We start from the raw sequence: 25074 nt of genomic DNA, 5'->3' as shown, positions 1-25074 counted from the left end.
CTATAACAAGGGGATATAGATTCAAGGTAAAAGGCGGGAGGTTTAGAGGGGATTTGAGAAAGAACTTTTTCACCCAGAGGGTGGTTGGAGTCTGGAACTCACTGCCTGAAAGGGTTGTGGAGGCAGGAACCCTCACAACATTCAAGAAGCATTTGGATGAGCACTTGAAATGCCATAGCATACAAGGCTACGGACCAAATGCTGGAATATGGGATTAGAGTAGACAGGGCTTGATGGCCGGCGCGGACACGATGGGCCGAAGGGCCTCTATCCGTGCTGTATAACTCTATGACTCTATTACTGTTGCTAATCATGTTGTTTTGCAAAGATCTGTCCCGGCAGCTTGTATTACTGCACCCCACCCCCACCCCCACCTTTCTAAATTGTACGGCTTTGGTAAAGTGTGTGGAGGATGCTTAATGAAGAATAAAGATAAATGTAGATTACCTACCTTGTACAGTTTACAAGGTATCATTCCTTGATCCTACCCCTCCACCCACATTGGTGTCTGTTCCCTTCAGATCAATGTTAATTGTTGCAATATCTTGGCTTTTATGTGATGTGGGACCAATCAAGCTAGGCTTTACTCCTAAAATATGTAAAGGATGCAGATCATGCAAAGAGATAAGTGGACCCACAAGGTAGGTAATCTATTATTACACATGATCCTCCATTGGTCTGGTATCTTTAATTTTTCCCCCCATAGCATGCTTTCAGGTGCAGTACACCACCAATGTACCACAGAAACAAAATACTACAAGCATTAATACAGTACTGTATTGAAAATACTGATGTTAAATTGAAAACCTTAATGAATTCGTAAAACACTTAGATTCCAGATATTGCCGACCTGAGTAGCAAAGTTCACTGGTCTACAATCCACTACTCTTTAAGGTGTCTTCTCCATAAAGATGAGCAATTTCATGTTTGTATTTATAATATTTATTCATGTAATATCATTAACATCCATGTCAGTTACACTTTCAACTCTACGATTAAAAATAGAGACCAATATAAATTTATGATTGTGTGCTGGCTAGTGCAGCCATCCATTAGACAAAGTTGATATACGATGTCAAACATGACGACAGGTTCGGGTCTAACAATCCCAGCCTTCATCTGAAGACAGATTGACACTTCCTTTCTTGAAATTCTTTCTGAAGGTATCATCAAACATATCAAGCTCTTGTTCATCTTTAAATATACCCTTTTAAAGATACATACAAGAAAGTAATTAGCTGAACCAGCAAAAAAATCATGCAACCATAATTTTAACTATGTTCATAGAAATAAACGGAGAACATTTAAACAGAAGTAAAATCAGTTCAAATCATTCAGTATCAATTTTTTGGCCAGTGAATTTTTTTTTTTAAAGTTAACTCGCTGTCCTTGCAGGGTGACCACTTCCTGGAATTTACATTCCAGGAGCCCTTGAATCTTCCATATGTGACAGTCCCTACCAGCTCCTTAAGCTCAGAAACTTTGAGCTTGAGCACAAGCAGTCAGAGGCACTTCTCAAATGTGGTCATTTTGAACACACAATACATCCAGGACCTCTCACATCATGCAGGAAACACACATCATTGACTTCAGCTATCCTCCTGTATTAAACAAGACCATTTAGTCTTTTTTTCAAAAAAAAAGTTTAATAAATCAAACTGAATAGTGATTTAATCTCAAATTTAATTTTAGGCCATCTGCATGTCAAGGAATAAAGTTTAGCCCTTACTCCACTGATCTAGCAACTACACTCCCACTTGTACAAAGCTGTCTACTGCCATTGACACTTAACTATTCCAACTTCCTTTAACATCTTTCCTTCACAATCCATCTCCATGGCGCTGCTCTCCTGCTTCTACTCCGACCTGTCACACTTGTAGACAATGCATTGCCTCAGATGATTTCTCCTCCTGTGCCCACAGTCACCTCTGGTGTACCCCATGTGGCCTCCTCCTCTTCATTTAGTTTGGTAATATTATCCAGAAGCATGGGGTCAGCTGATGGCACCTAGCTCTACCACACCACCTCCTCCTTTGCACCAACAGCTGTTGCTGCTGTCTCAAACTGCTAATCTATCATGAAGACACATATAAGTCAATTTTTCTCCAGTTCAATGCTGTCAAAGCCAAACCATTCTATTCAGCTCTTGCAGACGCTTGTATGCCTCGGGTCTCAAGACCAGTGCCCTGCTTACCTGCCGCCTCAGACTTAACTGAGGGGTGCAGAATATTGGCACATTGCTTAACCATAAGCTCAGCTTTCTTCCCTGCATCCAATTTCTCCTCAAGAGTATTTCTTTCACATCCACAACATCACCTGCCTCCAACCCTTGTTCTGCTGTCAAAACCCTAATCCACAATTTTGTTAACTTGCAGCAAGACTTCGCCAACCCTCTCCTTTCTGGCCTCCCACTTCTACCGTTCCTATAATAAAAATGATCCAGAATGTCACGACCTGACTATATTTCTTGACCTTATCTTCAAATCCCTCCAGAGGCTCACACCGCCACCCCAGGATCTCCAACAGCCTTACGTCCCTGCGCACATCCTCTAGTTTCAACACCAATGTACTTCTTCCCTGCTTCCTGAACTATACCATCAGTGGTCCCAACCTTTGGAACTCCCTCCCTAAGCATTTCCCCCTTTTTACCTCCCTCCATACATACATTTAAAAACCTCAAGCCCCTTCTCTTCAGATGTACTTTTGTCCTCATGAAGCTCCAAGTCGATTTCCTCTCTGATTCCCATAAAAAGTGCTGAGACATCTCGTAATGAGTACTATTAGAAATGGGTTTTGAAGCCAGTACTGATCATGAGTTGATTGTGAGGAAGTAGCAGCCTGTATTAATTTGCTTCAATTCTTTTGTCCCAGTAGGGACTTTAAAAGGGGAAATTTAAAGAGCTATTTACAATCAACATGTAGAAAAGGGGCAGGAAAAAATTCACTTCTCTTGCAAACAGACTTGATAGAATAGAAATAGAAATCTATAGAGAGGCTTCAATAAAAATTGCCTGCCTACTGTTTCACCACACAAATAATAACAAGGCAGCACAACACCAGGGTCCAGCTGGAGACACCTGCAACAAAAATAGGTGTCTCACAAATTTGACCCAGGTAGTTTGAGGACAGAAAGACTCAGACTTCGTATAACTTATACATGTTCCAGCTTTGCTAGTGCTTAGCGCTGCATTTCATCTCATACTTATAGTAACTTGAGTTCCAGGTGTCCAATGTCTGGGAGAGAGTTCCACAGTAAAATGAAGTGATGCATGAAGCTTCACAGCTGCTCTTCTCTCAATTCATTTTTTTTAAGTAGTACATTTTCTAAGTTTAAACACTAGAAACCCCAAAATTCTACCATTCGGTTTCTAAACAGGTAAGATTTCACGCTTAACGTACCTTTGGAAGGTAACCAAGTAGCTTGCTGGCATGCTGTTTGAGAAGTTTCTGCCTCTCTTCCTCAATTATGGCTTGAAGAGCGGCCTCCTTCCTCTCTTCTTCACGACGTGCTTTAAGTTCACGTTCCTATATAAATATTAAACTAAAATTTACTGAAAGCCACGTATGCAGAACACATGAATTCTTGGCCTTCTATTCATGAAACTGGATGCAATAGGGCCTCTACTGTACTTGGTCAAATGTTAGTTTTTTTTTTAAAAGTACCAAAATATAGGCCCTGGTATAAAGCGAGAACCAAAAATATGTACTCTACTTAGTATACACGATCGTATACTTTTGCGATCAATAATTTACACTCCAAATGTGTGCAGAACAGTTTTCTAATAATGAAACTGTAACCTTGCTAAAAGAAAAATCAAAACAGAATCTGAAAACAGTAAGCTATTAAATAAAACAAGGTGTTAAATAATGTATTAATGACGTAGATGAAAATCAGAGTGTAAATACTAATTGCATTTTAAATAATGCACATTACGTACTTGGTTTGCTTCAAATTGTTTGCGACGATCTTCAATGATTTGCTCTACAGCCTTCTTATGCTCAAGCTGTTTCATACGCCGTTTCTGTGCATTCATCTGCTCAATACGGTCATCCTCTGCAAGCTTGGCCAGCATCTTCCTCCGTAACACATCTTCCTCCTGCTTCTCTGCCTGCATACGTCTCTGTTTGACAGCCATTTGCTCCTGGTAGGTCTGCTGCATTTCAAGACGCTGCCGAATTTGCTTTTCCATCTCTGCCTGTAAAAGTAAATGTTAAAATGCAACACTTCTTTGCATCACCTTAGAGTGTAGTTTGATCTTTATTATACAGTGAGGTGGAGCAACAACATGTGGTACCACTGTAGTTGGGAGTACAGGTTTCGTCCTGCATGCTCACCTCAGTGTGCTTCCATGGTGGAAAGGATTGCTTATAATTTTATTAGTTCTTTTCTTAAGCCTTTAATTCAGTTGGAAAACAAGAGGAGTACAGCTATGAAATCTATTGTGGTACAGCTAAGAAACACATCATACACACACAAATGCTAGACCTTTAACTTCTAGCCACAAACTTGCTGCTTTCCATCAAGTTACCCGATTACTAGTTGTTTTTCATCCCTGCAAATGCAGGAAGCAATTTTTAAATTGAATACTTCCTGAAAATTCACATTGAAGGTCATTAGTAAATTAACAGTGGTATAATGTCTGAGGGCAATATTATCCTTGCAGTCTTCATATTACAATTATATTTTTGTTTAATTATAGGAAATCTTTTCACCCATTTCCTGCAAGCTACAACATATGCTTTGTGAAGTCAGATGAAATCTTGCTTGTTAATACTAAATAATGGGCACTTGTGGGAATTATTTTCTGATACAGCACAGCTCTCCAATAAATGATGTATGGTATTTCAACCCAAGTACTAGGATTCTAAAAAATGAACAAAGACATTTTGATCAATATCCTTTCAAACTCTTAACTTGAACAATTTGAATTGAGTTGAGTTGTACAAAGCCATTTTCTTTGCCCAACGATAGCAAAAGATAGATACAAGCACATCAGGCTCAATTTGATAACTCTTTTAACCAAGATATAATTGTTGCATCTTTTCAATGCACTCTCAATGTATGTACTGCCAGAAACAAATCAAACTTTTTAATTTAAAAATAAAGTGGTGGTAAGTTTTTTCAATACATACTATTTCTTGCTGTCTTTGAGCCTCCGCTTGTTTTTCAAGGTACAGTTCTTGTCGGACATTTTCCATTTCTTCACGATCGTGCTGCTGCTTTTCAATTTCCCCAGCAAGCTATAGTGAAAAACAAGCCAGTTATTTGTTAAAATTCAATTTCTAAGAGTTAGAGTACTTTTAATGCACATATCATGATAGACTAAGCAAACAAATAAATTTATATTACCCTTTTGTACAACATTTCTTTATGTTCATCTCGTTCTCGAACTTTGGCCATTCGGTCAACTTCTCTGCCTTGTTGTGCATTAGCAAATTCCATAATCTTTCTGTTCTCTGCTTCCATTCTTTCACGTTCCATTTGTTTCCACTCAGCTCGTTTCTTCTGGAACTCATCAACGTACCTCTGAGTTTCCTTCATCTTCTCCATTTTCAGCTCTCTGTCCCTGTGCAGAAAGAGTGAGTTAAAACAAAAGTTGATGGTGAATAGTTTTATCAAGAGGTATATTTCCAATATCACAAGCAAGAATTAGGGAGCACAACAAATTTTAACTTTTTAATAAAAAGTTTAGAACCCTGTCACTACTACAGCACAGATTTGAAAAGTGCTGATCTTTTTATTTGTTTGTAAAGAGGTAACCTGTGATCAGCTGACTTGCTTTATAGTAGATACCTTTTGTGTGGTGATTATTTTATTATTTTAGTGCATTACTTTCTAGATGGTGCATGGGGGGGGGGGGAGGGGGAGATTTTGTGACCTAGCTTTCTGCTGACTGACTACTATGCTATAGCATTCTAAATGGTTGCCTGTTAAGCCTTCACTCAATAAGCATGAGTTTTGGAGCCTTAATTAAAAATGCTTTTCCCAGAATTCCAAAATTCCCTTAATATAATTTCCTACTAAATCTACACTTAGTAAAGGGGGTGGAAGATAGGCATGTGATCTACTCTATTCATTACACATTGTAAAAATGTAGTTCACAAGAATATATATTTTTTTTCAAATCACTTTTCTCCCTCCTCTCTTGAAGATGCTGCCTCATGCCATGGTAGGATTCCATGAGCACCTTCGATTACTAGCACCTGATCTTACCACTCAGCTATTCTTCGTGTGTCAAGCCTGAACTTATTCTCACCCAATCTCCACACACACATTTTCAAGGAGAAGTCATTGGATAGCAATCAGGAGCAAGAATCTTGGTTCATATTTTCAGCCAATAAATACTTAGTTCAACAGGAGCACCTCAGCAGCTGCCCCAATTGCTATCAGTTACTTAGTACAGATGATGCATTGGTCAACGACTACCCAACAGGACATTGGGAGAAGCCCACTAGAAATACTTTTGAGAGACGATATTGAGAAGAAAATGCATAAGTGTTGACATTCATTCATGGTCCTTTCCAGAAGCTATTGAATCCAATTGTCCCACTAAATGCACTGATCTCACTCTTTAAATATTAGTGACATCCAGAAGCAATTTAACAGTGCCACAGACTTTATATGATTAAAGCCTTATAGGATACTACATTCCAAGGGGAAAAGATTAGTCAAATATAGAAATATACCCTCATTTTACACAAAACAAAGAGGTTTTTTTGGACAAAAGAAACACCAATTAATTTAAATAAAGTTTACCTCTGATCTTCTTCATAGATCTTTCGTACAATTTCATCAATCCGTAGTTTATCTTTTAGGAATTCATCATATGCTTCCCGTCTCTTTTGTTCGTTTTGACCAAGTTGCTGCTCCAGTTCCTTCTGATATTTTAAGGCTTGTTCATGACGTTTTTGTTCCTCCTTATTCTCTTCCTCTGTGGCCCTTTCATGTTCTTCCTTCATCAATTTAGCAATCTCAGCCTCTCGTTTCTAGTTTAAAAGATTAATCATCTCTATTTCTCCAGAGGCTGCAGGGTTTTTTTGTATAGACCACACTAGTTCTTGAAAAACATTTGAGGTTTATTTTTCAAATGTAAACACTGCTTTTATAGATTGTGCATAATCCAAAATGTTTGGCATTACAGAAACTTATTTTGCAAGAAACTGGCATAGTTTTACATGTACAATACCTGTATATTTAATCAAACCATAGCAATTTGCAAGCTTCTAGTTTTGATTTACTCGAAGACTAGGTCTTTGGAAAAAGTTTTCAGCCAAATCACAGGGTAATGTTTTGTGTGGAAATGGGGATTCCATTTCCAAAATGGATGGTGGCTTCTGGGAGGCAGAGAAAAACTGTTAAGTATTTCAAACTTGAAAAAAAGGGTACAGATGGTTCAAATAGGAAGCATTAGTTAGAAATAAATTAAAAGTAAGGTTAAAGCAAAAAAAAACACAGGCAAGCAAAAGATATTGAGGAAAAGAAAGTCAGGTGAACAGAATTTTTTTTTTTTAAGAATTAGCATTTATTTTAGCTATATATAGGATTAATATGGACTTATTTTTCCATTGTCACAATCAGTGACCTGAAACCTTTTTTAAAAAAGTAAGTGGCTGGCCAAGGAAGCCTAGAATTCCCTGGAGCTGCCAGCAGTATAAAAGGTTAATTAAAAGCATACAACATAACATGGACGTGTAAACTGGAATCAATTGAATCAAATACATGATTTCTAGTCTCTCAACCCAAAAATCTTATAGCTGTGCAGCATCTTCTTTCAGAGATGTTTTTATAACTCACCTGTTAACCCCCATCTTTTAAGCACAGTACTTACTATCTTCTCAAAGCGATCAGCTTCTTTTTCAGCTATCTGGGCAGCTCTTTCTCTGTTCACATAAGCAGCTTTCAACTTAGCTTCCAACTCACGAAGCTCAATACTAATTTGAATATGCAGAAACACAAGAATAAATAACAACATAATAAGTAATCACATGAAAAGTAGGCTAAGTAGCATAATAACACTACCTGTATCCAATTGAAATGGAATATTTGGCTGCATTTTGTTTGTGTTTCACCAAAAATGTTTTGGTCCCATACCACAATAGACATAGCCCACAAGTCTCCACAGTGAATGCTTTGGCAGAGGGAGGGAAGTAACTGATGGTAGAATTTCAAGGCGATGTACATACTATTACCCAGTAATAAACAAGAGAAGTAGAATACTGGCAAGCACATACATCTTGAAAATTGGGAGCAACCATACTTGACGCCAATAAGCTAGGTGTTGCAAAAGGACTTTGTTGCTTTTTGTTTCGGGGGTGGGGGGGGGGGGTGGGGAGAAGAGAAACTGCAGCAACATTTGTATGCATGTCGAGGAAGAAGCAACTTCACATGATTTTGGTACAATAATGCAAAATTATACTGCTAAAGAATTAAACTACTACTTAACATTTAATACTGATTCATGAATCAAACTATAACCTAGTTAGTCTCATTTATGACCATGGCTCATCCTGAAAAAAAACTGCAGTTTCAATCTCCATTCAATATTAACAATGTTTCTAGCCATTCATTTTTTTTTACATTTCCATTCCCTCCTTTGGGATTACCTTAATCTTCATAACAGTTCAAAAGTAATTCATTAATTGTGAAGCCCTCTGAGACGGTCTGAGGATGTGAAGAGGCTACATATAAATTTGCATCTTTCTTTACTTTACCTGTTTTCTCTGATATGCTGTCTCGTTTTTTCATCTTTTAGTTTTTCATACTTTATTCTTTCCAGTTCCTTGGCCATCCTCTCCTCTTGTTCCAGCTGTTTTGCCTTCAGTAATTTTCTTTTTTCTGCCTATTACAGGGAAATAGTCAGGAACAATAAAGCACAAGAATTACATACATTAACCAATGTGAAACTCTTCAAAAGAACATTCCTAATGATCAGTCCAATTAAATGTTATACATGTATGCACTTGAAACTACATTTTGTTTTATTGAATATTAACAAGTTAAATTGAAACATTTATATAGTGGAACCTGTTATCAGCATTCCAATTATCCACCTTTCGGATTATTTGCTAGAATTATCCCAGCACAAAGCCTTGAGCAAGGCATCACCTTATTGCACAGCACCAATCTCCTCCTGTCTGAAATAAATCAACCTTAAGACTAAGTTCAAATTTATGTTATTTATATTGTAATTATCTTCTTTCCCATGCCTAGGGATTGCTGTACCATACATGCATGACCAATATTTAGGGACTTTCAATTATCCACCTATTTCCAGAATCTACCAGGGAGATCCTTCCATTATGGAGGATATTGAAGGCTCCACTGTAATTTTCTTTACTGACTTTCTTTTTAAAAGTTATATAACCTTTGACTTGCAGTATGCTAAACAAAAGATGAGTAGAATTTAGCAAGTCACTGAAGAGGAATATTACTATGGGAAAGAAGCAGCATGTTTGATGCAAGATATCCCATCACTATAATGAAGACACAATCACAAAGTAGTTTCCTATCTTTAACAAAAATGTATTTTTTAAACTCCCCGCCACATCCTCAACACAGGCTGCTGAGGAGTTTTCACACAAGTTCATACATACATATGAACATACATACAAATTCAGAGCAGGAGTAGGCCATTCGGCCCCTCGAGCTTGCTCTGCCATTTGATAAGATGATAGCTGATCTGATTGCGACCTCAACCCTGCTTTCCTGTCTACCTACTATAACCTTTGACTCCCTTGTTAATCAGGAATCTATCTCACTCAGCCTTAAAAATATTCAATGACCCTGCCTCCACCGCTCCCTGGGGAAGGGAGTTCCACAGACTCATGACCCTCAGAGAAAAAATTTCTCCTCATCTCCGTCTCAAATGGGAGACCCCTTATTTTTAAACTGTGGCCCCGAGTTCTAGTCTCTCCCACAAGGGGACACATACCCTCACCATCTACCCCTTCTAGTCCCCTCAGGATTTTATATGTTTTAATAAGATCACCTCTCATTCTTCTAAATGCCAGTGTATACATGCCCAACCTTTCCTCATAAGATAACCCCCTTATCCCAGGAATCAGTCGAGTGAACCTTCTCTGAACCGCCTCCAAAGCAATTATGTCTTTTCTTAAATCAGGAGACCAAAACTGCACACAGTATTCTAGATGTGGTCTCACCAATGCCCTGTACAACTGTAGCAAAACATCTCTACTTTTATATTCCATTCCCCTTGCAATAAATGACAACATTCTATTTGCCTGCCTAATCACTTGCTGTACCTGCAGACTAACCTTTTATGATTCATGTACTAGGACACCCAGATCCCTCTGTACCTCAGATTTCTGCAATCTCTCTCTTTAAATAATATACTGCTTTTCTATTCCTCCTGCCAAAGTGGACAAGTTCACATTTCCTACATTATACTCCATTTGCCAATTTTTTGTCCAACTTCAATGGAAAGTTTAACAATTCAAGACTCAACTGATAAATTAAAATGGCAAATGGAACAAAGTATTTTTCCTTTACAAAGGTAACTAATATTATAGCTACATCAGCTTCCCCACCTAGTCCCTAAAGAACACTTTCAAGCAACCATATGTCTGAAATAGCTTAAAAGTTAAATGACAACCATTTGAGTGGATATTGACATCTACAAGTTCATAACCAAACCTCCACTCAGGAGCTCCCTCTCAATGCGAGCACAACAATCAATCTCCTATATGAACTTCGAAGACCCACAACTGGATCCTATATTGGTAATTAATATGTTCAAATAAAGAGGATGCTGTGGGATGATTTTTTTCCCATTTCATTCTATAAAACAAACTTAGCCATAGAATGAAAAGTTGTTACCAGACTCATACCAATAACCTATCGGAAAAATCATATTTACTCCAATGCACTGATGTGTACTACTCTTAATTTGTCACCTCAAGATGCTAGGCCACCAGTGAGATCTATAAATACTTAACTAGTGTTCTATCCCGACACAACCCAAGTTTAGAAGGACCAAATTTATCACTGTACTCACGGTAATTTGTCCTCCTTTCTGCACAAAGTTTCTATTCTAATGGCATTTATAAAATGATGAATATTCCAGACTGCACCCCTCCACCAAGTGAGGAAAGATATAAAAACACTATCCTTCAAAAAGAAGTTAAAACAATCTAAATGCAGATTATATTAACTTCTAATAACTATCCTCAGAGGAAATCAGGATTAGTACAAAGCAAGGTGTTTCTCAATGCCCCTCCAACATCTCAAGTATGCAAGCCTACTGGCTACAAGAAGTGGGGAAGACCCGATGTACATTTATATACCAAATGTATCAGTGGAATAAATGCACCAGACACAGTCTTGGAGGCCAAGTTATTCATATCAACATGTGATGCATTTGAGCAGTCCAAATAAGGAGTCCGTCAAGTATAGACGGTTTTCATATAATTAATGACCTGCCCTGTGGCAGGTTAGACCTGACATCTCCCGAGATGCTAAGAATGGTTCTGACAGGTTGAGTGAGTGTTTCGGTTTTTTAAAAAAAATTAATTCCGGGGTTTATATTGAAAGCATACCACCAGTTATGTAATTTAAGAGCATAAGGAAACCTCCTACCCAAAAAGGCTAATTTGTACTTTAATTTATTTTCCCTTTCCAGTGAGGTCTGCTATTTCAGGCCTCTATACACAGCTGTGGACTGCTGTACTGATGCTTCAATTAACTGTCATGTGTGCATCTCCACAGATCTCAACCCAGTCCTGTCCTAGATGCCAATCGGGTGGCATCTCAGACAGGAAGATTCAGTACCCGCCCATCACTGCTATAAGTGGGTCTCTCCTAATTTGCTGACAGTTCAATAATTAAAGTCTTTCTACATAAGAGACATTCCGAGAAGGGCAAAGCATGAGTGCAGACTTAAGCCGTCGGAGAATATAAAGATTTGAATCCATTTTACAATATTAACCCAAAGAGTAAATTTTTTTAAAAAGCAAACGGGAACACCCAATCAACTCCATCAGAAGCATTTGCAACACCCAGGAAGAGGTGAAGGTCAACTTACCGCAAGACATGGAATTAATTATATTAAAAAAAGTCTACAAAAAACAACAGGCCCTTTATAAAAAACACAGCTGGACCCATCTTAAGCAGAGAAGGTAGAATAGTTGCAATTTTCTAGTTGATAATTTGGCCAGGATTTTAAAACATGTTTAACAGGAAGATTAAGCTAATGTTACCAATATTCAAGACCACATTTTTTTGTAACATCTGATGTAATAACCATCATTTCCTATAACCCTTGTGCTCTGCACCTCCTCTATGCCTGCTCAACTCTGGTGTAATAAGGACATTAGATTTCAATCTGGCAGTGATGTGGTAGTAATTCCGGACTATGGCAAGGAGCATTGATCTAAGATTGTATTAATAATTAAGGGATCAGTCATGCATTTAGCTCCTGGCCTTATAGGGCTCTCTCATTTAAAGCTCTCTTTTTAATTTGGAGAACAGAAAAGTAACCATGCTTATTACAAAATTTCATTTTTTGTTTAGTATTAAGGAGCCTTTTAAAATTTGGAGTAAAAACAAGGGACAGAAGCACAGTCAGATCACTGCAGAAATTACAGTGACCTTTTCTATCATAGAAAGCAAAGCTTTTGGGAGGAAAATGGGGTAGCACCTTCTCAACAATGAAGAATATGCCAAATCTCTACCAATACTAGATTATTTACCTGGGACTTGGTTGTGGCATATTAGTTACACATTTTTCTGAACTGTCAGAACTAGATAAAAGTTGTCTAAAGTGCAGCATTCAAATTCTCGACAAGAATTGCAATGTACGCTTTGTACTCAGACAAAAGTAGCTAATATCAGACATTAAAGTTAGCTGCTTATTAGGGGCATCAATGTTTGTGTTTCTGTGGTACAAAAGATTACTGTAATTCTTGTCGTGATCTGACTAGACTAGAAGGCCCAATTTTTGACCTTCAAGTGAAACAAAAAGCTTTTTTCTCAATCCACTACAAGTCAATCGAGATTAAAGCCAATCTTTCCTGAATTAAGTTTGCAGAATCCCTCTTTTCCAACCTTGTCAGCATTGCAGTGGGAAAGCACCAAGCAGACAGTGGGCACTGTCACACTGGGAAGAAGAAAGCAAAATTCAGATGGAGAATGACTACAGCTATCATATGCCTTATAGTGTCCAATCTCGGGATAACACAAGTGGAGCCCGGGAGCAGGCCCTTTCACCTACCCTATGGATGGCAGGTGAAAGGGCCTCCTCCCCCAATTTTCTCTCCTGCAAGTGCCAACATGCTGGGAATGATGCTACAGGTACTGGGAGCCGTCGACATACAAGGCTAGACAGTGAGTACTGTCAGGCTATTTGATTGTGGGGGGCATCACAACAAAGCCCAAGGCAATCTTCACGAAATATCCACACACACATGCACTTTCTAGCAGGAGTCACTGGATAGTAATCAGGAGTGGAAATTCCAGGTGATTGTTCTCCTCTCTGGCCCAGAGGCTCTGGGGTCAGTTGTAGTGTCTCTACCACTAGTAATTAAACTGACTACCTTAAATACCGACCATCTTAATATTAAACTTCCTGAAAGCCAGAAATTCATAAGTAAACTCAAAACAAGGATAAATCCAGTAGAAAATGGATTAAAATTTAAAGTGAAATCCCTCACTATTATTTCTAAAAAATACACCAGGAATTTCCATGGTGGTTTCCCCCATCTCCCACCAGAACTTTGGCAGAAGATCGGCAGAACTCCGGGAGAACAGCATTAATGTCTAAAAACAGCCGATAACACTCTTTCTCCGGGAGTTCCACCATAACTTAGACGAAAGAATGGTGGAAGATCACAAGAACCCACAGAAATTCTGCCCAATTATGTCTAGCTGTAAAATCTGTCTCATGCTCTGGCTTAGAGAGAAAATTATTTACCGCGCCTATAGAGGTGAATGTCTGAGTGCTAACATTAAGGACAGCTTTAAGACATGCAGACTGAAGAAGTAGTATGTAATCTTGGAGTGCCATAATTTCTTCTGAATAAGGAGAAGTGTTTTCCTCAAGTCCTAGTTTTTAATAGTTCAACCATCAAGCTGGTGCTGCTGGTTCAACATTGCTGGCAAAAATAGAAACTATAGCATCAGACTGATGGACTTGCAGCAAGCAATGATCTGCAATATTGGTGCCATGTTTGACCCCAAACTGAGCTTTAAAACCCACACCCTTATCCATCACCAAGACCACTTACCTCCATATCCTATCCTCCACCATCCATAAAGTCCAGATTGTGCAAAACTCGGCCGCATATATCCTGTGCTGCACCAAGTCTCATTTACCCATCAGCCCTGTCCTACTGATCGATACTGGCTCCCAGTCCCCGACACATTACATTTAAAATCCTTGTTTCCTTTATAAAATGCTCCATAGCCTTGCTCCATCTATTTCTGCAATTGTCTCCAGCCCTGTATGCCCTCCCAAACATTGTTCCTTTCATTCCTGTGCATCCCCCTCTCTTTGCCCCACCATTGGTGGCAAAGCTTTCAGCTCCCTTCTTAAATCTCTCTGCTCTCCACCTCTCAAAAACTCAAGAGTCATCTCTGACCAATATTTCTGTCACCCTCCTAATTTCCTCCTTCCTGGCTCAGTATTTGTTTTCCTTATGCACATTTGTGAAGTGCCTTGGATGTTTCTTGCATTAAAAATGTGCTATATAAATGCAAGCTGCTGTTGTTATTGGAATTGTCTGACTTACTTGTTACCTTGGTCTCCTTTCACAGCAGAAAACATCAGGAATTTGCCAGTAAAACAATACAGCTGCCAAAAATCATGAACAGCAAACAAACTAAGGGAGAGTAAAAATAAAGGAAGGGTCCACAGATGACGACTCAGGCAGCCAGCCAGTACATTTAATCCATTACTCTCTCTCCTCTCCCTACTCCCACCCCATTTTCCTTCTCCCTTTAAACCCCTATCGCATAATTTCCCCAATTAATTGGTGAAGCAGTCAGCCTGCTCCCAGCGTACTGTAATATGCACTGGAATCGACCTCTTCTCCAGGGGGAAAATTCTTCACTGCTACTTGATCAGGAATTCACAATGTGGGGAAATCATACATGCAAATCCACATAATGGACTGTGGTGCTTGCTGCATGTTGGTGCATGGATCTGCCCAGTCATACTCCATATATCTAGTTGGTAGCACTGGCAACAGCATTTGGCAATGTGATTTAATCTAATTAACGTTTAGGGTGCACAGCTATGTGTGACAGTAGTAAATTTCAGCTATAATTAACTTGGGTACTTCTAGGCTACATTAGAATGATTGTATAAATCTACAAATGAATTAGCACAGCAAATCCTGCCTTTGTGTTAACAAGCAAACAAGAGTGATGGCAATACTGTGTTGGTAAAATCTTCCAGTTTTATCCTCAAGTTCACTATGAATTATACTAACCACAAGTGGATAAAGCAGCAAGAAATTACAGTTCTACGTTGCTCTAGGTAACTCAGCAAGATTTCTATTACAACTAATCAAACAATACAATTCACGGTCAGGGCAAACAGACATCTATCAGAACCACAGGTTGCCAAAAACTTTGAGAGTGGCATTGCTGATAGAGGTACCTAGACAGTCAGAGGGTGGCTGCACAAGAAGTGGTTTGCAGAAAGTTACATATCAATGCCAGAAATCACAATAAGATAGTATGCAAAGACCCACAAGCCAGAATCAACCTGGACTTGTCTGATGCAAGTCCCTCATCTTCTTGGGTTGAAGTCAGATATGGATGTTGAGATCCTGACTTTAACAATGAACATATACATCTGTAAGGATATTCTCCAGAACCATAAGATTACATCTGCAGCAAACTGTTGGGAAAATGATAAACATTCCAGCACAATGACTGAAAATGTATCACTGTAAAAACTGCAGACTTAAACCAGAGTACCCATAGACAGACTGAATGGTTGAGTGAATATCTAGAAGCCACCATCTTAACTACAGCAATTTTTTGAAGAGTGGAAGTACTATTAAACGCACCAGTCCTTCATTACTGCCATGTGGCTGAATGCTGTGTTCAAGCCAGAATGACAACAAAAGATAGTATTTGCCTGAATACTTAAAAATTGTGAAATTTTCTACATTATTTATAGAATTCCTTAGAAAACACTAGAGATCCAAATTGAGATTATGCATACAGTCCCTACAAATCAAAAACTATTAAACAATGACTTTTCAAATACACAAATAAAAACTTGAGTAATTGGTTTACCTTTAAAATTGCTTCTTCCATCAATTTTTCCTCTTCTACCTCCTGTAGTCTCCTCTGGAACCGCTTCTTCCCTACTATTTCATCAGACTTCATTCTAACTAATGTACTCCTTTCTTTACTCAATTTTTGTAAATAATCTTCAAAAATTGCCTCCTTTCGTCTCCTTTCTGCCAGCACCTGAGTCTGTTGATTGACCATAATTTTAATTGGGCAAGCAAAATCCTGTTAATAGTGAAGAAGAAAATATACATTTTAAAACATTGCTAGCAGCAGACAATTGAAATGTCTAACAAAAATAATTCACTCTTCCAAAATCCAATCTGGTAGACAAGCAAACTTCAGATTTCAAGATTTATTTGAATATTACCTGTAATTCCAACAGTTCTCCAGACTAATGGGAATTTAACTTTTACAAGAGGCTATAAAATTCTCTATTGGCATAAAGATGTTTTGTATCCACATCAACCTGACTGCATACAAATCCCAGGCCCTCCAAGCAGAAATTGCACACAAGCTAAAATAGCCTACAGGTAATTTGGACGTGTTATTTTGTCTACAGGTGTAAGTTGGTTCTTAATAGTTAAGAAAAAGAAAATCTTAATAGTTAAGAACTGGTGCAAATCCCACCAGAATGGGAAAGTGTTAAAAGCACATAATTTTCTGGCATAAGGTCATTTTCATATTTAATCACTGGTCCAAGTGCAGACTCGGATGGATCCCTGAAGCACATTAGCGGGAGTGGAAAATAGTGTGCTAGTCAAATATAAAGGGGCCAATTAAAGGGAAGTGTCACAATTAGGGAACAAAAACTCCAAAAGTCTTAAGAGCCTCAAAAAGGATCTCAATCTATTTGCAGCGTTTGCCTAGGCAGCAGATTAAGAAGTGACAGGTGAAAATGAAGGGAAAGGAAACTCAAGGTGTAAGCACAAGTCTACAGGAGGAGCAGTCCACATCCAACCCTGTTTGCTGGCAGCTGAAGTAAAGGAAGGTGCTGGATGAGGTGTTTGAGAGGAGGAATACCCTCTGTGTCACTGCAACATACCATCCCCAAAGGTCAGCACTGCAGCATGACTGCAAGGAAGTGCAGCGAAGTTTCAAGCCATAGCTGACCACCACAATCTAACTGTGCCAGTCCTATTCTGCATGGTAGCAACAAGTGTCCTTGAAGCAGATGGCACAACTCTGCATCCGCTTCTCTGTTGACCCAGACTTCAAGACGACAATTCACCAACTTATCTCCACCATAGCAACCACAACAAGATAAAAATTTCCACTGGTGAGAAAAATAAGATGTATGAAAGCAATGCTTCAGCATTTTAAAATCAGGACAATTTCTGTATTATGCATTTTTGTAGGATTTTAGCTAAACAGTGTAAATATATTTTAACGCTAACTTTCATCAAGAAAAATTCTTTCATCTTTATGTCAAAAGAGCAGCCAAAACACAAAAAACAGTTCCCAATTCAGCTACATTTCAATCAGATGATTCATCCTAGATGACATCCCTCGCTGATGTTGTTACAACTGTTCAGAAATTAATTGTTTCAGAAGATTACTTGATGTCTAGGTCAATCCTTTTTTGAAGTGTTAATATGTATGAGTTTGCAAACTGGGGAGAGTAGAAGAATTCATTAATCTCTGATCTGACCCTTGAAAAGAAGACAGTTAACGGCACGAAAGGTTTCTTTTGACATAAACAAGCAATATGTATCCTCAGTTCAGTATAATTCAGCTTTCAACTGTTTCAGTTTCTGTAACTGACACTTGGGCGATTTCAACGCCTCTTCCCCCCCCCCCCCCCCTCATCTAGCAGAAACCAGGCAGAGGAACAGTTAAAATGGAATGGGGGGCTTACCCACACCTTTCCTATCCCAATGTAGCCAACTGCAATTTTAAATTGCAGGCGGCAAGAACACCCACCCCAAGCTGGCAAGGTCCTCTTTGAATATGTAGATCAAATGCCGATGACATAATTGGGGCCCGATCTGCCTTTTAGCCTGAGGCCTGAGCAGGGAGCAGTTGTGCTTCCCCGCCAGGCAAAACCTGCCGGGAACAGCAACCAGGGCCAGAAGAGGTCCAGCAAGTTAAGTTTTTTAAATTTCTGTTTAGTTTCCAGATGGAGCAGGAGTGCTACCTTGCCCTGAGCGTTACGCCCTCCCCTGACCGGGAATCCCCTCCGACAGCACTTATCTCCTGCTGGGGACCATCCTTCTGGGTCCCTGGCGGCAGCCTCCTGCCACCCGATCTTGACGGCTGGGCAGCCAATTCCCACCGACTTCCCAGCAGTTTTGGTCAGGAAGTTGGCAAGCAGCATGCTAGAGGCCTGGCAGTTAAAGTTGGCTGAGCTTCCCTGCTGCTGCTCCTGGATGGACTTGCCGATTGCGTTCATGTCCGGGAGTTAAAATCAAGCCCTTGGGTCTGGACTGTGTAAGAAATAAGCTCTGAAAAAGTTATTTTAACTTGTGGACTAATTCAATCTTTATTGTTTTCTAAGTACTGTACCATCAAGATCTTGCTGTGTTTTCTGCTTTATTGTAATTATCTAACTTGTAAATATAAGTAATGGTTTGTGGTATTTACCACCTATTGAGGCAGATAGATCAGTTTTTTAAAATTCATTCTAAAAACGTGGGTGTCGCTGGCAAGGCCAGCATTTATTACCCATCACTAGATGCCCTGTGATAGTGGTGGGCCTTCTACGTTTGATACAACAGAGTAGCTTGCTAGGTCACTTCAGGGGGCAGTTCAGAGTCAACCAAATTGGTGCAGAGTTACTTATTGGCCAGACCAGGTAAGGATGGCAGGCGTCCTTCCATAAAGGACATGAGTGAACCAGTTGGGTTTTTATGACAATCCGACAGCTTCATGATCACTTACTGATATCAGCTTTTTATTTCTATTTTTAAAAAAAACTGAATTCAGTTGCTCAAACTGCCGTGGTGGGACTTCAATTCACATTTTCTGGATTATCAGTTCAGACCTCTGGATTACTAGTCCAATAACATTCACCACTGCACTTCTGTACCCCTGTTTGGCAGGTGGGGGGGGGGGCATTGGGAGGAGGCTTGGATTTCCCTGGATGGATAAATTAAGATGGGCCAAATGGCCTTCCTCATCCTTAATTATTTTGTGATCTCACGTCATCTCGAGTGAATAACACAATATTTAAACTGTAATTGTTCATCCTGTGGTACATTATCCTATTCATTGCATGCATAAAGATGCAAGCCATGACAGGATGATGCCTAGAATGAGAAATTATAGATTATGTGGAGAGACTTGAGATATTGGAACTATTTTCAGGGTAGTAGGATAAACTAGAAGCAGATTTAATAAAGGCTTTTAATAGAGTGATTAGGGAAAGACGAGTCCTCTGGTTGGGGAAGTCAGTGATGAGGAGTTATCAATGTAATTTTGTCATTAAGAGTGAGAAGAGTTAAGAGAAATCTCCTTACACAGAAGGCTGTTGGTGCATGGAAAGCTTTGCCACAGGGAGTGGTTGAGGCAGCGACTACTATATTTGATTGGACAGTTTAAAACAGGACCTTTGTATAACTTGTGATTTGATGCCTTTATCCTGTCTGCTGCTGAAACACTCATCCATGCCTTTATCGTCTTCAGACTTGACTCTTCCAACACTCTGCTGACTGGCCTTCCAACCCTCATCGCATCCAAATCTCTGCTGCCCGTAGCCTATTCCACACTAAATCCCACTTGCCCAGCAGCCCTGTCCTCACAGACCTATTTGTTAAAGAAAACTTAACTACCCTAGTAATAGATTATATTAATGCATCAGCAGGAGCTGAATCTATTTGGATACTGTTAGTTCAAGCTGATGGTTCTAAATTAATTTTTAGCACCTGTTATAGGCCTCCAAGACAGGGATCCCTTGGTGACTAGGGTCACAAATTGCTAAAGCATCTGAATCGGGACTATTTTAATTGAACAAAAAAAGGGTGGCACTGGGTAGCCTAGTATCACCAAGACCTCACTGACCTACTTTGGCTCAAAGTCCCCCAACACTTCAAGTTTAGTATTCTTATCCTCATGTTTAAATCCCTCCAAATCTCTGTAACCTCCCCCAGCTCCACAGCCCTCTCCTCCAAACTCTGACCTTCTGTGCATCCCCCAGCTTCACCCTACCAATAGAAGCTGTGCCTTTATCCACCTAGGCACTACATTGTGTCATTCTCTCCCAAAACCCTTCCACCTCCCTCTCCTCATTAAACTCCACTTCTTCAGCCCATCTTTTGGTCACCCTTCCTAATATCACCTTCTTTGAAGGCATCCTTTGTTTTCTTTTTGATTAATGTCATGGCAAATGCAAGAAAGGGCACTGAGAGCAGGTACACAGTGGAACTCTCCGCATTTACTTGGTAGTGCTCAAGGTAGTCATCAACACTAGCTCCCCTGATATATTTATCCAACGAGTAGCTGAACAGGAAGGTCCCTGGTTTAATCCCCAGTGCGGCTAGGGCAGAACAAGTGCCTCAATTAGCCTCAGAGTTCCTGTTCCTAACAGCTATTCGGCAAGGTGCTGGAAGTGTGTGCATGTTGGGTCAGGACCATGCTTGGCCGCAGAACCCCTTCTGTGCAACATCGTAAAGGCTCACAGGTGAAGAATGGTCCCCATGGTTGTGGTCCCAGAGGACACTGAGTGCCAATTATTGGACAGAGCAGCTTTTCAAAATATACTCACTATACGGGTTTAATACTATGATACTTTATCAGACAATAATTCCATCTACGTCCTTTATACCAGAGAGAAACCTCCGCATTTTGAAATCATTATTGTACCACTCGAAAACAATTATTCAAGAACTGATCACTGCCAGGCCTCATAATAACAACCCAGCCCAGTGTCAATACACACACTCGGGAGAGGCCGCAGTACTTACCATCTTTACAGCGATAATATGAACCGTGTTTGTGAATTATAATTTCGACAGCTGGAAGAAGCTGAACGATCCTCCGGCAGCAGGCGTCACCCTGGAAACACCGCCGGCGCCTTTTTCCACCGCTCAATAACAGTCACTCTGGTTGGCTGCGACCGACATTCTAAATGTGGAGTCCCTCCGTAACCCGGCAACGCGATTCAACAGAGGCATTTGGGAAGCGGTGGGTGTGAATGTCGGTTTAATGGCAGACATTTAAACAATTCAAAGCAATCAAACAAAATGAGCTGCACCATTTATTAAATATTTTAATTTCAGTAAAGCACATGTTCCCCTATAATTTAAAGAAAGAACTTGCCTTTATGTACACACCCGTCACATCCCAAAGCTTTACAGCCAATGAATTACTTTCTTTGAAATGTAGTGACGGTTGTTTTGGAGCAACCAGTGTGGAAACAGCAAGGTCCCACCAACAGCAATGAGATGAATAGCCGTTAATCTGCTTTTGTGGTGTTGTTCGAGGGACAAACAGAGAGCAGGACACCCTGAGAAGATCTCCTACTCTTCATGGGATCTTTTTCATCCACCTGAGCAGACAGGCAGGGCCTCAGTTTAACAACTCTTTGAAAATACAGCATCTGTAACAATACAGCATTACCTTAGTGTCATCTTAGAATATGTGCTCAAACTCAAGCAAGAGGACTGCCAATTGAGACAAGTTGACAACAAATCTACCATAAATTACATGAATGTTTGTGGGAATTAAATTTTTGGACTTTTTAATGTCCCCTTTCTTGAAGGCGATGGACTGGAATTTCTGGATCTCTTACAAACTTAATGTGAAGTTCTTTCAGTAGAGTTGAAGTGTCACACTTCGTTACAGATGCACAACAATCTAAAAAAGCCAGGCACTGACCTGGAGCCTGAAATTTGAAAACACTTTCCAATTAAATGTTGACCTCACCTGTATTTACTTAATAGCAATTCGACTTTGTGACCTTAACTTGACTTTGTGCATTACATGGAGTAACCTTCCTGCTACCTGTTCACAGAATTGTTGCTCCATCTCTAGCTCATGTTCCCTCTGAACAAGGCTTCCCTGTCGGTAGCATGGGAGTGCAGAATTAATCCAACTTACAGTAAAATGACACCACAAAAGAGAATGAATAAAGTATTATTTCCTGCTAAAATATTTTTTTAACTTATTGACACAGCAATTGTTTTGGTCTGGTCATTTATTTTTAACCATAACACCCCAGTAAAATTTCCTGACATCAGAGGTTACGCATCATTTTAGAGATGTAACATTTTCAACGAAATACTTTATACCCCAATAAAATTTACTGATTTCTACTAGATTTAGAAACTAGGATGCTCTGGAATTAGGAATACTGGAAAAACTTTTTGCTGTGTGAATAAAGTTTTTTTCAAAAAAATGAAGCAGTTGATGGCTCTTCCTATTAATGCTCTGTCCTCTCTCCACTCTGTTCCTCCTTCATGTCAATAACCTTTTTCACTCATCATCCATCCACTGCTTTATTGATGATTCCGTTCTACACTCACTAACTTCATTCATAATCCACACCCTCAGTTCTCACAACCTCCAGTGAGCAATAAAAATCTTTCTCTCTCAATTCTTCAAAGGAACAGTTTCTACATGGCTCTTATTAGTTTAACCAATAGCTGCTACGTCTTACCCTTGATGACATGATCCTTCGTCTTTCTACATGTATTAACATTCCTAGCAACACCAGCTCCTCTGACCTCAGTGGAACTCTTCCATTTCTAAAACATCTACCAAGAATCTTGATTTCTTCTTTTGTGGCAAACATTTATTTTACCTTCAGCAGTTCTTAACTCTTTTCTTTTTCCAATCTACTGTTCCCCCCCCCCCGCCCCCCTCTCACTCTCTCATGAAGACACTGACTTTTTGCTGGGAAATGATTCATCAGGAACTTTTTGGCCCCTCACCCAAGTGGCCATTATTTCATGTGTGAACCTTGATAGTGACTGTCAGCTAAACTCTTTATGAAACACAAGTCTGTCCAAGACTTTAAGAATGCTCCACATCTGGAGAGGCTTTTCTAGCACCTCTCTTGGACATAATACAAGAAAAAGTTTTCCATGTGATAATCAATCCCTCTCTGAACTCTAGCTTCTAACCTCTTTCTGTCCATCATAATCGTTCTTGTCTTTATTTTATTAACACCTCTGAAGTTTCTTTTCTTGTTCCTTCTGAGCTCCAAATACATTATACTACACATTCCTCCTTCTCCACATGACCTCACTGTGCTGAAATCAAAATGATGACATTGAACACTGCTCCAACTCATTCCCAAGACATCAAACTGTAGAATTCTTTATTCTTTCCATCTCTCCTTCCTCCTATAATCTTAACAGCTTCTAAATCCAAGCTTGGCATCACCTAATCACTACTTCCCTATTTACCTTACCATCTCTTTTGATCTTTTCAACGTTGGTGGTATCCTGCACTGTTGGCCTTCACCTTTACCTTAGTTTCTCAATTTAAAAAAAGTGTAAAACACCCTTACGAATTTCCATCTCCCAGCCACGCAATGATGCAAGACTGGCTCTTGTCTATGATTCTTTCCACGCCAAGTTGCCAAAGTTGTTCAAGTAGTCAGGAGTAAATACTAAGGAAACGGTGGGAGGGAAGAGTGGAGTGAAAATTTGCGAGTGAATCACCTCCAGTCATTCTCAATCACCTTCCAAAAAATAGTCATAGAGTGGCATATTGAAGACCCGGGAGCTGGGTTCGTGCTTGTCATTTCAGATGGGGAATAATACATGTTACTTGGGGAACTAAGGAGGAGAAATTAACTTAAAAAAGGGAGATGATTTTTTTTTGAAAAAGCTATCCACATTTCTGCTTTTGAAATTTAATTGGCACTTCGAGGATTCTGGAATTTAGTGGTCAGTAAAGCCTATTTAACAGCTAATAACCATTAATATTATTTAATTCATGTTTTATATTATTATTACATCACTTGGGACCCACATACAGAGTCTATTGAAGTGATGAATTATGTCCATGTAATAATCAGAGAGATTGGTTTTGGGTCTCCAAGAGACTCTTACACAGAAACACAATATTGTTTTAAGTATATACAACAGTGGTAAGCACTGTGGGTAGATATCTCTTCTGTAATGTTTAAAAATCTGTGCATATTGTAGAGAACATGCAATGCTCACAAAGCAATTACGGTCACTCATATTGTTTTCTAGATTGTAAAACAGGCCTATGTACAATGAAGCTTGCAGAATAAGTTGAATTATTACAATAAACTTTGCTTTTTTAACATTAATAATGGCAATTTTTCACTTGTGTTACATCTAGTCCCATGGGGCACAGTTATGCTAATAAGTCTTAATGTTTCTAGCAAATGAATGATCACACTATATCACTCTTTTGATTTAAACTAATTGATGCTTAAAGGAACATTATTATCACGAAACAACACTCAACAAACTAAAGTAAAGTCAATTAATCTTATTAGTTTATGCCCATAGTGCTGAATTGTAACTTGTGAAATGGACAGTGGCTTACATTAGAGTTTCACAAAACATTTTGTGCAATACTCCAAGATTCATAACCTTAAAAATAACCTTTTGGTAATACGGAACAAGGCTGGATTGTCAAATGAATATTTTGTTGCCTAATAATACTATACCGTAGTTTTTCTTCAAATGTCTTTTGTGATACAAGGTCATTTCTACATAAAAAATAGAAATGCCTCGAGACAGCATCAGGCTTCAAGTCATCATTATACTCCCCTGGAACTATACTACACAGGATCCAACAGCTGTATTATCAACATAAGAATACATATTTCCCTGTAGCATAATAGCAAAGCACATTGGATTCCAATGTGCAGCACCATGGTGCAGTGAGAT

The 25074-nt window shown here is 39.3% G+C and overlaps 1 protein-coding gene across 1 annotated transcript; it reads right to left on the bottom strand.

The window, feature by feature from the left end:
- Positions 1-953: 953 nt before the first annotated feature.
- mns1 (meiosis-specific nuclear structural 1) lies at positions 954-21314 on the bottom strand. The gene is made up of 10 exons (XM_067971169.1): positions 21163-21314; positions 16265-16486; positions 8713-8840; positions 7830-7932; positions 6758-6987; positions 5351-5567; positions 5134-5241; positions 3939-4196; positions 3400-3525; positions 954-1207 (listed from the first exon to the last, which is right to left on the bottom strand). The coding sequence occupies exons 1-10, from the start codon at positions 21163-21165 to the stop codon at positions 1100-1102; spliced, it is 1503 nt and encodes a 500-aa protein (XP_067827270.1). The 5' UTR covers positions 21166-21314; the 3' UTR covers positions 954-1099.
- Positions 21315-25074: the final 3760 nt, after the last annotated feature.

The sequence above is a fragment of the Heptranchias perlo genome, chromosome 34 (genome assembly GCF_035084215.1).
Source record: "Heptranchias perlo isolate sHepPer1 chromosome 34, sHepPer1.hap1, whole genome shotgun sequence".
Lineage (NCBI taxonomy): Eukaryota > Metazoa > Chordata > Chondrichthyes > Hexanchiformes > Hexanchidae > Heptranchias > Heptranchias perlo.
Note: the sequence above shows the minus strand (reverse complement) of the source record. Positions and strands in the feature narration are given on the sequence as shown.